Below are 16,015 nucleotides of genomic sequence, written 5' to 3' on the forward strand. Positions count from 1 at the left end.
CGTAAACAAATCAGGGTGTCTGGGTTAATTCGTTCTTTAATATCAGGTATTACCGAATTGTCCTTCAGAAAGGTTGTGCCAGTTTGCATTCCCATCAGCAATGTACGAAAGAACTTGTTTCCCCACAGCCTCATCAACAAAATGCGCCCATGTGATAGGTGAGACACGTTATCACAGTATTGCTGTAATTAGCATTTCCGCAAATTTTGAGTGAGTTTGAATATTTTTTTATTGAATGGAATACTTTTACAAATTATATTTTCTAATTGTTTTGGGAGAAATGCAACTGACTTTTATATATTCACATTATATGCAGCTACCTTGCTAAGCTCTCCTATTGTTTCTAATTCTCTGTAGATTCTTTGGGGTTTTATTTTCTTTTCAATCTTTACGCCTTTAATTTCTCTTTCTTATCTCATTGCACTGGCTAGGGCCACCAGTATAATGTCAAATAAGTAATTGTGAGCATCTTTGTCTTCCCTCTGATTTTAAAAGGGATACTTTTAATGTTTCCTTTTTAGGATTTTGTTGTTGTTGTTGGGGGGAGAGATAGTTTTTTTTGTTATTAAATCAAATAATTTCTCACTTAGGATTTTTCTTTAAAAATCACAAATTGTTGAATTTTATCAAATGTATTTTCTGCATCTATAAACATGATTATATGGTTTTCTCCACTGATCTGTTAAGTATTGATTTATTACTTGTATAAATATAAGTATTTATATATTGTCTAGGCCAGGCTTAGTGGCTCAGGAGGCTGTAATCCCAGCACTTTGGGAGGCCAGGGCGGGCGGATCAGCTCGAGGTCTCGACCAACCTGGCCAACATGGTGAAACCCTGTCTCTACTAAAAAATACAAAAATTAGCCAGGCGTGGTGGCACACGCCTGTAATCCCAGCTACTCAGGAGGCTGAGGCAGGAGAATTGCTTGAACCCAGGAGGCGGAGGTTGCAGTGAGCTGACATGATACCACTGTACTCCAGCCTGGGCAACAAGAGTGAGACTCTGTTTCAAAAAAAAAAGTGTATATATATATGTATATGTATATATATATTTATATTTTCTAATAGTAAAACCATCTTTGCATTTCTGGTTAAAACTGTTTTTAACTGGCCGTGCATGGTGGCAGATTGCCAAGACAGGCAGATTGTTTGAGCTCAGGAGTTCCAGACCAACCTGGGCAACATAACAAGACCTCATCTCTACAAAAAATATAAAAATTAGCTGAGTGTGGTGGGTGCACCTGTAGTCTCAGCTACTCAAGGAGGCTGAGGTGGGAAGATTGCTTGCGCCTGGGAGGTCAAGGCTGCTGTGAGCCGAGATTGTGCCACCGCATCCTAGCCTAGGTGACCAAGTGAGACACTGTCTCAAAGATAAAACTGTATTTACTGTGATATATTTTCTCTTAATGCACCATTAAATTTGATTTACTAACATTGTATTTAGAGTTTTTTGCATCCATTTTTATGAATGAAACGTATCTGTCATTTCCTTTTTGTACTGTAATTTTCTAGTTGTGCTATCAAAGTTAAAAATCTTTGGGAGTATATATCTTTGCCTATTCTCTGAAAAAAAAATAAATTGGACTTCCTTTATTGGAAGATTTTTTACTTCTACTTTAATTTAGTCATTATAGAACTTTTAAGACTTTCTATTTATTCTTAAATCTGTTTTGAGTAATTTTGTTTTAGAAATTTAATTCACCTAAGTTTTTAAATTCATTGGCATAAGTCATATCCAATTATATTTTCAGTCTTGCTATATCTGTATATTCCTTTTTGCATATATAAAAGACTTATTTGTATCTTCTGTCTTTTTTATTTTATTTTTTTACATAATTTCACTAAAGGTTTGTCTGTCTTATTAATCTATTCAAGGAACTAATTTTGAACTTTGTTGATTCCTTTTCTTATTCTTTTGTTTCTAGTTCCTTTATTTTTGTCTTAACTTTACTACCTTCTTCCTTTACTTTCTTTAGATTTATTCTTTTGTGTTTTTTCCCACTTATGACGGTTGTTTAGTTGATTAATTTTCAGTCTTTCTGATTTTCTGTTATAAAGCACTTAAAGCTATAAACTTCCTACAAGTACCACTTTTTATACCACCCATAAGTTTTGATATGTTATGGTTCTTACTGTCATTCATTTATAAATCTTTTTAAACTCCCACCATGATTTCTTCTTTAACTTTTTAACTTAAAAACATATGGAGCTATCGCTATCTCTATCATCTCTGTATCTATCTTCATTCCATCCTCATGGGTTAGAAGACTCAATATTTTTCTTAAGATATAAATTCTTCTCTACTATCGATTCAATACAATCTCAATGATTGCATTCATTTAATACAATCAATATTTGAATTTGCTTATATTTTTCCCATTTTTGCCACTCATTATTGCATCTCCGGCTGTCCTCCAGAGATCATTTTCCTTCTGGTCTTTATTTATTTAAATATGGAACACTTTACAAATTTGTGTCATCCTTGTGCAGAGGTCATGCTAATCTTCTCTACATCGTTCCAATTTTAGTACATGTGCTGCCAAAGCCAGCACCCTTTGTATCTTTTAAACGTTCAATCAAATCAGGTCTCTTGCTGTGTGTTCTCTCAATTTCTGATTATCTCTATAATTATATTTATTTTGCCCTAGTTCTTGACAGACAATTTTTCTGGGTATACAATTCTATGTGGTCTATAATTTTCCATCCACATTTTGAAAATATTCTTCGCTCTCCTGGTTTCCTTGTTGCTTAACTTTCATCTTCTTTTTTTCTTTTTTTTTGAGACAGGGTCTCTCTCTGTTACCCAGGCTGGAGTGCGGTGGCGTGATCATGGCTCACTGCAGCCTCAACCTCCCAGCCTCCTGAGTAGCTGTGACTACAGGCACATGCCACCAAGCCTGGCTAATTTTTTTTGTATATTCTTGTAGAGACAGGGTTTCACTATATTGTCTAGGCTGGTCTTGAACCCCTGGGCTCAAGTGATCTACCGGCCTGCGCCTGCTTCTAACAGGAGACTGCTGAGGCTGTTCATTAGTCAGTGGCCTGTCTTCTCTCCAGCTGATTTTCAAGATCTTTTCTTTGTCATTGGTGCCCTGCAGCTTCACAGCAATGTGTCTAGCCATGGTTTTCTTTTATATTTATCTTGCCTGAGATAAGTTGTGTTTCCTGGATCTAAGAATTTGTTTTAAAAGTTTTAGAAAACGTATTATTTTTATTTCATCTCCATTTTTCCTTGTGGAGTTCCAATTCGATACACGTTAAATCTTCTATCTACCAAGTCTCTTTACCTCTCTCTCACATTTCAGCAGTTTATTCCAGTTCACTGATTCTTTGTGTCAAATCTGTTTAACTTTCCTCTTAGTGTTTTTATCTCAACATCAACTTGTCATTCAACAAGCTTTCATTTTTGAAAGTTTCTAATCTTCCTTCCAAAACTGTCTGCTTTTTCCTGATTGTTGTAAGTTCATTTTTGTAATTACAACCTTTTAATCCTTAAAAAATTCATACAATAGCTGTTCTAAATTTTGTATCTGACAGTTTCAACATCTGCAGTCTAAAAGTCTGTGGTTTCTGGGTTCTGTTGACTCTTAGAGTGGCTTGTCTTCTCAAGCTGTAATCTCTTTGTTTGATATACATCCATGAGAGTCTTGCAGAATCAACTTGAAGAAATTTTCCTTCAGAGAAGGCTTGCTTCTGCCTCTGCTCTGAGCCAAGGGGTGCCCTGCACCAGGAACTGTTACCCCTTCTGAGAGTTTTGGCTCAAAACAGAGTTTTAAGCTTAGTTTCCCCTCCTCGCTGCTGTTGCAAGGTAATATGCTCACAGTCAGTACTGTTCACCTTCCTCCTTCCGCCCATCTGCCTTTCCAGTTTGGCTCCATGCTGCACCACCTCACCACCGCACCAGCCTTGGCACCCCATCTCTGTGGCCTAGGCTTCCAGTCCCCCACCTCGGGCCCAGCTCCTGGCCACTGCTGATGCAGATCTTTGTTTCATTTTGAAGAAAAGGTCCCTGGAGACCTCTCCTACCTTTTGCCAGACCATTGGTGTCTCAGTGTGTGTGTAAACAAGAAGTCTGAGTTATGGGGAAGTTGTAGGAGAGTTCCTCAGAATTAGTCAGACCTTCATGACAACAGAAGCACAGCATTTTCTAAAACATTAAAAATCTTAATTACACTAAAACTCCAGGATGGTTGGGCCAGTGGGGAATAAATCAAGTTAACTAAGAAAGCAAGGGAGGGAGCTACTGAGAATATCAAGGTTGGAATCCATATTGCTTCCAGCCAGAGGCCAGTTCCTGGTCAGTGGCTCCCATGCTGGTCTCCGATGTTCAGGAACTGGTGTCAGCAGAGACTGAGCTGCACCCTTTCTTTGGACAGATGGCAGGAGAAGAGAACGTCAAGGAAGAGCTCAGATCCCAGGATGCTTCCAGCAACTTGAGCCAGCATGAGGCAGCAGGGCATCCACATTCCTGGTCTCTGGAGATGCTGTTACACAGATTGAGGACTGACCACACCAAGCAGGATGACAAGTTTGCCAACCTCCTGGATGCGGTGGGGGAGTTTGGCACATTCCAGCGGAGGCTAGTGGCCCTCACCTTTATCCCCAGCATCATGTCAGCCTTCTTCATGTTTGCTGGCTACTTCGTGTTCACAGCCCAAAAGCCCTATTGCAACACCAGCTGGATCCTGGCAGTGGGCCCCAACCTGTCTGAAGCTGAGCAGCTGAATCTGACCATACCCCGAGGACCCAATGGCAATTTCCTGATGTGCCTCATGTACCTTCCTGTGCCTTGGAATCTGGATTCTATCATCCACTTTGGCCTCAATGACACAGACAAATGCCAAGATGGGTGGATCTATCCTGACGCTAAGAAGAGATCGCTGATCAATGAGGTATGTCGTGTCATGGGTTGTCTGTAACTACCCTACAGGCTCAGAGTTGTGCCTCCCACCCTCACTGAACAGGTGGGGAAACCGAGGCTCAGAGATGGGAAGCCATTGGCCTGAAGTCACCCTGCAGAGGCAGGGCCTGGGCAGAAAATTAGGATTCCTGCTGCCCAGTGCTTGCCCTGCCTATCTGTAGAGTACATTTGGGGTAGAGATGGGTACTGCACGGCAGGGTTTCCTTCCATCTGTCCAAGAAATCGCTCCTGTAGTTGTGGCTCTGACCTTAGAACTCATAAAAAGTAGGGCTCGGGGAAAGAAGCAGCTTTGAGGCATCTCTTACGGGGCTTCCCAACCCGAGCTGCAATCTAGGCCCTTTAAAACACAGACCACACTAGCATGAATCTGCAGGATGGGCCTGGCATCTGCCTTTGGGAAAGGGTCTGCACTGATTCCTGCCCTTGCTCAGTTACCCCCTGCCCCCGCCACACATCTTGGCCTGTGCCTCTTGTCACTCTCTCCAGGCCCAGCTCTCAGGGTGGAGCAGGTGCTGGAGGGGTTGCAGAGGTAGCAGAGCAGAGGCAACAGCTGAGGCACGCCGCACACAGTTACCTGCCCCTACCCCAGGTCTCCTTGGCCTATAAGTCCCACCCTGGGATGAGGCTCAGTCTCTGGACCCAAAGGTGGGCGCCCGTGACCAATCCCTGTGTCTGACCCACAGTTTGACTTGGTATGTGACGCGGAGACGAAGAAGGACACTGCACATATCATGTTCATGGCAGGAATCCTGATAGGCTCTCTCATCTTCGGGCTCATAACTGACAAGTGAGTCCGCAGGAGGTTCTGCTGGCCCCCGAGCCATCCCACCTCCTCCTCATGGGCATTCAGGGTTGGAGTGTGTCAGGCTGAGGGAGGTGAGGATAAGGGTTCTCCAGGGATCCATGGATGGCTCAGGGCCTGGCCCAGGTATATCAGGCTGGAGCCAGCCAGGGACAGGGAGATCCGTGCGCTTGGTGCAGCCTCCCTTTGACGCCTGTAGGATGGGCCGCTACCCTGCCATCCTGCTGTCACTGCTGGGGCTGATCATCTTCGGCTTTGGGACAGCCTTCGTGAACAGCTTTCACCTGTATTTGTTATTTCGCTTTGGCATCTCGCAGTCAGTGGTGGGCTACTCCATCAGCAGCATTTCTTTGGGTGAGACTGGGCCTCAATGGGGCAGGGCGGGGTGGCACAGGGACATGGTGGCATAGGCGGGTGACAAGGGGAAGTAGTGGCAGGGGGCGTGACGTCATAGCCAGATGGCAAGGGGGCGTGGCATGGCTGCAAGAGGGCGTGGCAGGTGTGTGGTGGCGTGGGCACCTGCTGGGAGCCCACAGGACACAGAGTCAGGGGCCTAATTGGACAGGCAGAAGGGGAAGGGATCTCCATTCCTGGCTGCCTGGAGATGCCAGAGAATCAGTACCCTGACTGCTCTTCCACCTTCATCTCCTTCCTAACTCCCTCATACCCCACACCTTCCACCGCACACTCCTTGCATACCCCCAAGTCCCATGAGTTACATTTATTGAGCCCTTAAGAAAGGCCATGCAAAAAAAAAAAAAAGAAGAAGAAGAAGGAGGAGAAGGAGGAGGAGGAGGAGGAGAAGAAGAAGAAGGAAAGAAGAAAGAAGAAGAAAAGAAAAAAGGAGCAGGAGGAGGAGGTGGAGGAGGAGGAGAAGAAGAAAGAGAAGGAGAAGAAGAAGAAAGAACCAGATAGCTGTTAAGAGGAGCCAGGCAGCTGCTAAGCCCTTTATATGCATTGTCTCATTTCCTCCTGATGTGACTCTCTTCAGCAGGCAGTATTCTATTACTCCTTCAGCTGAGGAGGACTCTTGAGCCTCAGGGAAGTTAACCAACTTGCACAGGGTCACACAGCAACTAAGTGAAGAAGCTGGGACTTCAACCCAGGCCTATGAGATACTAAAGCACCCAGTGCAGCCTTATAGCTGCAGCTGCCTAGTTGCTCAGGGTTTCCTGGCAGGAGAACCTCTTCTCATTGGGATCCTTAGGCCTAGGTGGCCAAAGCACGAATACACTCAGAACAAAGACAAGGACAGCGGTTCCTTCCCTGACCATGTGTTGGGCCACGTGTCTGGTATTGTGTCTTTTCTATGAGAGGCACATGGTCAGACAGCGGGTGTGCAGAGGGAGCAGCCAGGTGGAGTGGGAAGGAAGCTGTGTGTATGATTAGGAGACAAGGGTGTGCCCTGGCGGGAACAGAAGTGCTCTACCAGGCTCTGAGGGGCTGTCTCTGGACCCAGTGCAGAGACAAGCAGAAGCAGCTTTGCCTGATCTCAACTGTCCAGAGGAGGTGGGGATACCCAGGAAGGCTGAATGCAAGGGCAGCCCTGGGGACCCTGAAGTGACCATGGTTTTGTCCTCTTGGCTTCTGCACAGCCACTGAGTGGTTAGTGGGCAAGCACCGGGCCCACGCCATTATCCTGGAACACTGCTTTTTCGCTGTTGGGGCCATGTTGCTGACGGGGATCGCCTACAGTCTTCCCCACTGGCGGCTGCTGTTTCTGGTGGGTGGGGCACTTGCGGTCCCCCTCATCTCCTATATCTGGTGAGCAAGCGAGTACAGGGCATGTACAGGGCTGGGTCTGATGGGCTGGATGTCGATGAGAGTGGAGGGTCCTTGAAAATGTGGGAATGGGTGGGATTTCCCCTGGGAGAAAGTGCCTGTGGATGGGATGAGATAGGAAGGCACCAAGGGCAGAGCCTCTGAACCTCAGCATTAATCTCCTCCCCGACCCAGAGAAGACCCTCAAAGAGATGTCAGAGAGGTGGTCAGAACACCAGGAGGAAGAGTATTGAAGGCCGAGGGTTTAAGGACAAGGGAAGGGTCAGTGTTGAAGGCAAGAGGGGTGAGGCTGGGAAAGGGTCTGCCAGCCTTGGTGACTTTCTTCAGGTGGCTTCACTGCAGTGGCAGAGGGTTAAGGAGTGACTAGGAGCAGAAGAAATTCAGCCAGGAGATGACTTTCATAGAAAAAGGGAGAAAGGGATGATTTACATGGGCAACTAAGAGTCAGGGAAGAGTATCAGATGTTTTGAATGTGGGGGAGTCACAGGCAGGAACCTAAGAGATTGAGGCTGGGAGAGGACAACTGATGGGGCAAAACTTGGAGGAATAAGGGTTGAGAACAAAAGTGAGATGCCACAGCTAACCTTGGGCAGGTGGGGAAAAGAGAGGGACAAAAGAGAAGGCCGAGAGGGAGGTGAGAAGAAGCTGAAAGAACTCACGTGTGAAGGGTTAGGCAGTTCTGCATGAAACAATGATCATATTTAATCTTGACATTATTGTATTTAATCTTGACCCCTCTAGAAGAAGTATGCTACTCCCATGTCATGGGAGGTGGGGAGGAGGGAGAACTGAGGCTTCTGAGGGTGGAAATAACTTGTCCAACATCACACAGCTAGAAAGTGGGGCACCTGGGATTTGAACTCAGGGGCCGTCTCCAAAGCCCCTGCATTTTAACTGTACCATGTGTAGTAAGGATGATAAAGGATGGGGTTAACAGCATGGGAGCTGGAAGCAGTGGCTCATGCCTGTAATCCCAACACTTTGGGAGGCTGAGGTGGGAGGAGCGCTTGAGGCTAGGAGTTTGAGACCAGCCTGGGCAACACAGCAAGACCCTGCCTCTACACAAAATTTTAAAATTAGCCAGAGCTGGTGGCACACACTTGTAGTCCCAGCTACTTGGGAGGCTGAGGTGGAGGATCACTTGAGCCCAGGAGATCATGGCTGCAGTGAGTTATGATTGCATCACTGCACTCCAGCCTGGGCAGAAGAGTGAGACCCTGTTTAAAAAAAAACATTCAGTCCAGTTCAATTAAAAACTTTAATCTTACATCAGATCCACAGCTTTTTCCTGGCTCCTCGCTCAGGATAGTGGCCAAGGGGGACGAGGTCTGTTCTGACCTATTGTTCTTCCTCCTATCTCCTCGTTCTGATTTTCCAGGTTCTAGGCATGGGATAGGGACATCAGATAAAATAGACCAAAGACTGACATGGCAGGGGCTATTATAGTCTCTCAGGGTCCCCTGTAGAGTAGATATTCAAATGCCATCACTCTTGGGTCCATTCGTGGGTCTTCTGAGCACTGGAATTTCCTAATGCTCCCAGTGCTCTGTTTGTGACCTCCCTCAGCTCCTGTCCCTGGCAGTTCACCCCACAGCCTCTTTGTGTAGGGATCTCCTCATCCCAGCACATGGGGTGCCTTTAAGACAGCAGGGTCCACTTGGCCAAAAAACCCCACTGTTCCCCAGCCTCCACCCTGTTGTGGTGGGCTGCTCCATTCAACCTTCTGCCTTCATTATACCCAGATGAGAGATGGGCATCATTCTCTGGGTTTATGTAGGCCCTCAAACTCCAGGTGACACATATTAACTCTCCTATAATCTCTCTTACTGTCTGGAACACCAGCGCAAGCCCCCATGTTTCTGAATTAGCAAGTTCCAGCCAGAGTGGGATGGTAGATGTCCTTTTTTAGAAGGCAGTCCCCTCATCTGTCTAAGGAGTTCTCTTGAACTCCCCTTTGCCTAGCTTGAGTAGATGAGACCTGTATGGGGAGTGAGGAGGAGAGATTCAAGACCCTGTCCCTTCCATGAACTGGATTTCCAGCCTCTATTGGTAGGCTGTTAGCAATGAGCACCAATGTGGGCTATGGGTGCTCAAGGTCCCTCTTTTGACATAGTTATGTCCCCTAGGCTTTGGCACTCTGGGTCTGTGATAGGAGGGGCAGTACCAATGATTTCTAATGTATCTTTGGGGTTATTCTTTTAGTGTCTCCATGGTTAGTTCTGCTGATTTGTACTAGCCTCCTTACCAAACAGTAGCTTGGCCACATCTTTGGTGTTTTCTCCCAAACACACTTTATTATTCATGGAAAATGAATAAACAACATGGCTAACATGAGCATTTGACAAATCTTTAAGTTCTGCTTCCCTTTTAATTATAAATTCTAATTTGTTTCTCTCTTCTCACATTTTACTGTAAGTAGTCAAGAGAAGCCATACCGCACCCTCAGCATTTTGCTTAGAGACTTCTTCCACCAAATGTCCTATTTCATCACTTACGAGTTCCTTCTTTCACAAACACTAGGGCATGAATACAGTTCAGCCAAGTTCTTTGCCATTTTGTAGCAAGGATTGCCATTTCTCCAGTTTCTAATAGTTCCTCATTTGCATCTGAGACCTCATGAGAATATCTTTATTGTCCATATTTATGTCAACATTCTGTTCATGACCTCTTCAGTGCATTTGTTACATCTCTCCCATCGTGTCCTCCCTCCCATTCTCTTTGCCCTTGAGAGTTGGTATCCTTTTTTTGTTCCTGTTTTTTCAGTGGACATGAGGCCAATCCCCCATCTTTTTGAAGAAGTCTCAGTTTAATGACTTTCTTTAGGAGAGTTCCACAGCCTTAGAGTGGAAAATGATGACTGATTGCTGAACCCTGGTGGGAGAGAGGAGGAGCAGGGCAGGTATAAGGAATGAAGTTGTCTCTAGTGTCTTGAGTATGTGTTTATGGCAACCAGCCAGAATCGTGGTCAAGGAGGGAGTGGTGGTGTAAGAAATCAGCAGGCATAGTTTTATCAAAAAGTTATACCACCTTAGGGGACTGAGGCTGTACCAGTCCCCAAGTACATAGCTCTGCCTCTGTGCTCTTGGGCAAGCCTTTACTCCTCGAGCCTGGGAGTAAAATGTGGATAATCATACTAGGTCCAGGTTTGGATGAAGATTAAACAAGACTATATATACAAGGGCACTGAGCACCATTTTTCACACATAAGTGCTTTTTATGCCAATCTGTGTGGATTCTGACAGCCTGAGAGGATGGGAAAAAACAGAGAGGACTTATTCTGAGGTCAAAGGCAATAGAGATGTGGCAGGGGAGAGACGGGACAGAGTAGAGACCTTCACTCACCCCTCCATTCACCCAGGCAGAGTGCTGGGCACTGGGGTCAGACCCAGGATCCTGCCTCCTCACACTCCTCAGGCTGTTGGGGAGACAGGGAACAGGAGAAATTCCAACTAAAAGCATGGGAGCTCTACAAGAGGCTGTGGCATGGAGGTCGGAGCCCTCAGTGTGCCTGAGCAGATAGGGATGGCCCCCCTAGAGAGAAAAGGAGAGAGCTCTCGGTGATAACCAAGGGCAAATCAAGGAGGCTGGAGACAGAGGCAGCCAGTGGTCAGGGTGTCACTTAGCAGCAGTGGAGGCCAGTTGAGGCTTAGACAGGGGAAGGGCTGACTGCCAGGGAGGAGCAGAGGGCAGCTCAAGGTCAGTGGTGGCCTTCAAGGCCCTGACATCTGAATCACCTCATGCTGGCACAGGATGGCCACAGATGAGGCCACGAGAGGGCCAGCAGGGGTCTCTGGGCATCATAGAACAATGAGATAAGAGAGGGGCTGGCCACGCAGGATTCTCCCGGAGTCCCCACGGTGGCTGATGATGAAAGGGAAGGTGAAGGAGGCCAAGCAGATGCTGTGCTACGCTGCAAGTGTGAACAAGAAGACCATTCCTTCAAATCTGCTGGACGAGGTAAAGGGCTTCCAGCCAGGAGTGGGGCCGGAGCAATGGGCTGTGGAAGGGCCCCTTCCCTCCTCATCCCTTCAGGTGGGACATTGGTCCAGAGGGTGCCCCCAGTCCACTGCTTAAGGACAATGGTAACAGCAAAATTGAACCCTGCCAGGGAAGGCCAGATGCCAGCTGGCACTTTCAGGGACAGGCAGGCCTTGTGGGTGCTGTGGGGCTGGGGAGCAAGCTGGGGTCTTGGCTCTGCCTCTGACTGGTTCTGCTTGTTCTGTAGGTGCAGCTGCCCAGAAAGAAGGTGACTCAGGCCTCTGTCCTGGACTTCTGTAAGAATAGGCAGCTCTGCAAGGTGATCTTGGTGATGAGCTGCGTGTGGTGAGTATCCAGGGCCCGCTGGCAGGGACTGCAAACAGGTGCGCAGGCTGGAAACTTTGGGGAGAGGATGGGAATGGTCAGGCTGCAGGGGAGGCAGCCCAAGGACACAGATCACAGGTCTCTGTGCTTATTTCTCTCCTCCGTTCCTACCCTGACCCTTGCTGCTCTGCCTCTGTCTTTATTCCCGGCTCCGTGTGTGTGTGTGTGTGTGTGTGTGTGTATGCACGCGCACGTGCCTCCTGGCTTCATCCAGGTTTACCGTCAGTTACACCTATTTTACGTTGAGCCTGAGAATGAGAGAGCTGGGCGTGAGCGTCCACTTCAGACATGTGGTCCCCAGCATGATGGAGGTGTCTGCCCGGCTGTGCTGCATCTTTCTCCTCCAGCAGATTGGGAGGAAGTGGAGCCTGGCTGTGACTCTCCTCCAAACCATCATCTGGTGCTTGCTTCTCCTTTTCCTCCCTGAAGGTACAGCTCATCCTTCCCCCGTGGGTTGCCCACCGCCTTCCTGCTTCTCAAAACCCCTCCCCACTGCCGCCCGCCCTGGCCAGCCACCTAGACACCCTGGGAATCAGCCTCCTGCACCTATAGCCCACCCACCCCACAGAGGCCCCAGCACCTCCAGTCCCTGGAGCACTGCCCTTCCTGGGTGGGGTCTCCCAGACAGGGCGCCCACACTCTCTCGGAGGCCTGAGGAAGGAGGGTGTACTTTCCAGAGGACAGCAGGCAGCAGCCTTCTTCCACCACATTCCAATCCACCTTAGAAGTAGGTCTAATGGTTACATGTGAATAGATGATGGCAAAAATATTCCTTCAACCGCTGCCCAGGCCCACCTGTCATCTGTAGCCCCTTTGACTGGGAAATGCCTGTTGTTCTCTGTAGCTGCGCCAGGAATAACCTGCTCACTGAAAATTGAGTGTCATGTGGGGCTCAGCACTCAGGAACAGCTCTTGTATGGAGGCCCCTCCTTTCCAGAGGGGCTGAGTGCTGCGTTCCTGTGGGCTTAGCACTAGAAAAGGAAACAGGAAGGGCTGGTGTTATCTTCAGAATCTCAAAGAGCCCTAAGCAGTGGATACGCCACAGGTCCTAGAGCTGGAGCGATCTGTGCAGCACACGCGCTTAGAATGACTGCCTGCAGAGCCTTTTCACAGTCCAGTGAGGGCAGCGGAGGCTAGATCCGGGCCCGCTGGAGGGGTTCCCTCCCTTTCTCCAGGGTTGGAATTGTGTGTGCCTGGATTAGGACCTTTCCACTCCCAGATGCTGGCAGTGTAGATTGGGTAACACAAAATGTGGAAACAAATTTATTATTGAATGTTTATTGCCTGGTGGTTTTTAAAAAAGCGGGTCTACGCTGAGTCAAGCAGAAATATGTAAACTCAGAAGTGTGAGAGAAACTAGGAATGGACTCCCCAGTAGATAAAACTGGATCTCTAATTTCATCCCAGAGACAAGAAAAGCCAGGACTGGAATGGGAGTGAGGCTGGGGCAGGGTCCTGCAGAGGCTGACAGGCAGGCAGGCAGGGGCTGAAGCCCCCAGCTTCACCAGGTCTGAGGAATGGGCTTTCTCCAGTTTCCCCTTCATTGTGCCTGTCTAGCTGGCCAGAAAACATCCTGGAATGTTTGGGACCTATCCCAGCCATTCAGGCCCCAGGAACCAAACACCCCCTTACTCTGAGCACCTTGCAGAGCCCTGGTGGTACAGCCCTGAGCAGGGGTTCCAACCCAGAGGACACAGGCCTGGCCCTGAGTGGATCCCCAGTGGGGTGAGGAAGCTGCAGTTGGGTGAGGAGGTGGAACAAAGACACAGCCTTGGAGGCAGAGATGGGGGTGTTGGGTGTAGCATGGGAGACAGTGGCCTGAGAGGCCATGGGGGTCCCAGGGGACCTCCCTACCCCTGCTGACCAACTCTGCACTGCACATGTCCTGCCTTCTGGACTGACTGGGCCTCTGACAGCTTGCCCCTCCTCTGATGGAATGCCTGAGCCTACTGGCCAACTGGGCAGGTGGTAGGGAAGGCTGCTCAGATGCCTTCTAGGAGGGGTCAAGGGAGAGCTGATGGGCGGGCCTCCTTCACCCGCCTCAGGGGAGGATGGCCTCAGACTCAGGCGGCCACGTTGTCCGGCCACAGGGCTGAAATCCATGACGATCTTGGTGCTCACACTTGGAGAGTTCAGCCTGGCCGCCACTGTCACTGTGTTCTTCCTCTACACCGCCGAGCTCCTCCCCACCGTGCTCAGGTATGGGGTCTGGTGGGTGAGGGGGCCATGGCGGCATGGGCAGGGACTGACAATGACAAGATTAATGCAGCAAGTAAGACAAACATTCGCCTGGTGACAAGCACTGTGCTAAACAGTTTACATAAGTGATCTCATTTAAACACCCCAGAAAATCCCCCAAATGCCATCGCTAACCCTATTTCAGATGCAAGACCAGATAGATGAAGGCACTCGATTAAGGGCAGACAGAGCAAGCAGCAGAGCTGGGATTTGGACCCAGGCAGCCTGACTCCAGCCCCTGCCTTGCACTCACTGCCTGCAAAGTGTTTGGGCCACTCGGAGGCTCAGATCCTTCCCTGAGGTTGGTGATGGGAGCACTATCTTCCTGCCTGGCTGGCATCACTGCCTGCGTCCTCTCCCTGCACTTCCACACAATGCTGCATGGTTTCTGCCTCTCCCCCTCCTCATCTCCCTTGAAGAGGCCCAGAAGAAATTATTGTCTGCTTGGAATCACACAGTGAGGACGGGACAGGGTGGAGACTGGAGGGTGTGGGGTTTCATGTAGCTGCTGGCCTGGCCCAGCCTCTGAACCCGACAGACCTCTCAGAGGAGCTCTCACCTCCACTTTCAGGGCGACAGGTCTGGGGCTGGTGTTTCTGGCCTCGGCGACTGGAGCCATCTTGTCCTTGACAATCATCAACCAGACCCCCTCCTTCCTGCCCATCTTTCTCTGCTGTGTCTTAGCCATCGTGGCCTTTTCCCTCTCCTTCCTGCTACCGGAAACGCGAGATCAGCCCCTCTTCGACAGCCTGGACCACTCCCCACAGATGAGGTAGGTGTGGGAGCCTCCTGGGCTGTGCCAGCATGGGGCCTGGCTCTGAAGCCTTGGTACAGAGAGCATGTGGGGCGTTGTCCATCCCCGCTCCTCTGCCAGAGAGCCTGTGACCTGAAGGCTGCCATGTCTGCAGCAGTCTCCCTTCTCCTCTGGCTGCTGCTGCCTACCTGCTCCCACCCAGCCTCTGCCAGCTCCCATCTTGCTGCCCCTCCTGACCCGGGCTGGGCCGTGTCGTCTCCTTTCCTTGCCCCTGCCTGCCTGTCTGGATGGGGGCATTGCTTTTGGGCATACCCTCCAGGGGCACTCCTGCCAGAGGCTCCCTCTCCTCCCAGGGACAGAGGACTGGCTTGGAACCAACTCTGAGTACATCTCTTTTCCTGTCTGAACTCCTAGTTCCTCATAAAAAACCCAGTCTTGATGAAGGACTCTGGCCTCTTGGCCCCAGCAGCCCAGGACCCCATTTGGGAACTGGGCTCCACCCAACACCTCCGTGGGCACTTCTGGCCTCTGATCTCCCAAGTGTCCCCTGGAAAAGACTTGTCATGATTGGCAGAACCGTCCCTTCTGGGATTTGAGCCAATGAACATGCTCTCCCTGGACCTGAGGGGACCCGAGCAGCAGTATGGAGCAGAAGTTGCCAGGGCCCTAGAGTGTCCTCTGCTCTGTGCCACAGGAGTCACTGCCTCTGGGCTTTCTCTGCCCTCTTCCCTACCATCTTCCTACTGCCCTCCCGCCCTGCTCTCATTCGAATCACACGTGCTAGGCACTGTGCCAGGGCTTGACTGTCAAAGGTCAGAGGTCAGCACTCCCCACCCTTGAGAAAGCCATAGCTTATGTGAAGACAGATTATGCAAACAGCTACTGCTAGCGGACTCTGACAGTGGGATGTACAGGATCTATAGGAACCTAACAAGGGAAGAATGTTCATTTGGGGAGTCGGGGAAAATGTCACAGTGACATCTGAGTAGGGCTTTGAAGGATAGATAGAAACTTGCCCCACCATAGAGAGAGGAAGTTCAGCGCCGCACAGGGAGAGCAGATAGTGGTTATGGGCACAGGTTCCCTGTGCCACAACCTCCTAGTGTGTGCGTGGAGAAGTTACCTCATACCTCTGAGACTCAGTTTCTTCATTT

General features: G+C 49.1%; 1 protein-coding gene and 1 non-coding gene across 10 annotated transcripts in view; one reads left to right on the forward strand and one right to left on the reverse strand.

Moving 5' to 3' along the window:
* Positions 1-16,015, forward strand: part of LOC105480201 (solute carrier family 22 member 14) — a 37,201-nt gene that overhangs the window by 20,270 nt on the left and 916 nt on the right. For 6 of the 9 annotated variants that reach the window (XM_011738756.3, XM_011738760.2, XM_011738759.3 and 3 more), the window contains 9 exons: positions 4,379-4,894; positions 5,607-5,710; positions 5,925-6,079; positions 7,321-7,489; positions 11,344-11,464; positions 11,733-11,830; positions 12,084-12,298; positions 13,960-14,068; positions 14,679-14,879. In XM_011738756.3, the coding sequence (XP_011737058.1) occupies positions 4,379-4,894; positions 5,607-5,710; positions 5,925-6,079; positions 7,321-7,489; positions 11,344-11,464; positions 11,733-11,830; positions 12,084-12,298; positions 13,960-14,068; positions 14,679-14,879 (1,688 nt within the window). Of the gene's footprint in view, positions 1-4,378; positions 4,895-5,606; positions 5,711-5,924; positions 6,080-7,320; positions 7,490-11,343; positions 11,465-11,732; positions 11,831-12,083; positions 12,299-13,959; positions 14,069-14,252; positions 14,409-14,678; positions 14,880-16,015 lie in introns of those variants that run through there. The other 3 variants (XR_986337.3, XM_071091455.1, XM_011738764.3) reach the window with 3 other exon arrangements.
* LOC112426447 (U6 spliceosomal RNA) lies at positions 2,450-2,554 on the reverse strand. Its single transcript, XR_003017779.1, has one exon. It is a non-coding gene; the product is annotated as a U6 spliceosomal RNA (small nuclear RNA).

Source organism: Macaca nemestrina, chromosome 2 (assembly GCF_043159975.1).
Source record: "Macaca nemestrina isolate mMacNem1 chromosome 2, mMacNem.hap1, whole genome shotgun sequence".
Classification (NCBI taxonomy): domain Eukaryota; kingdom Metazoa; phylum Chordata; class Mammalia; order Primates; family Cercopithecidae; genus Macaca; species Macaca nemestrina.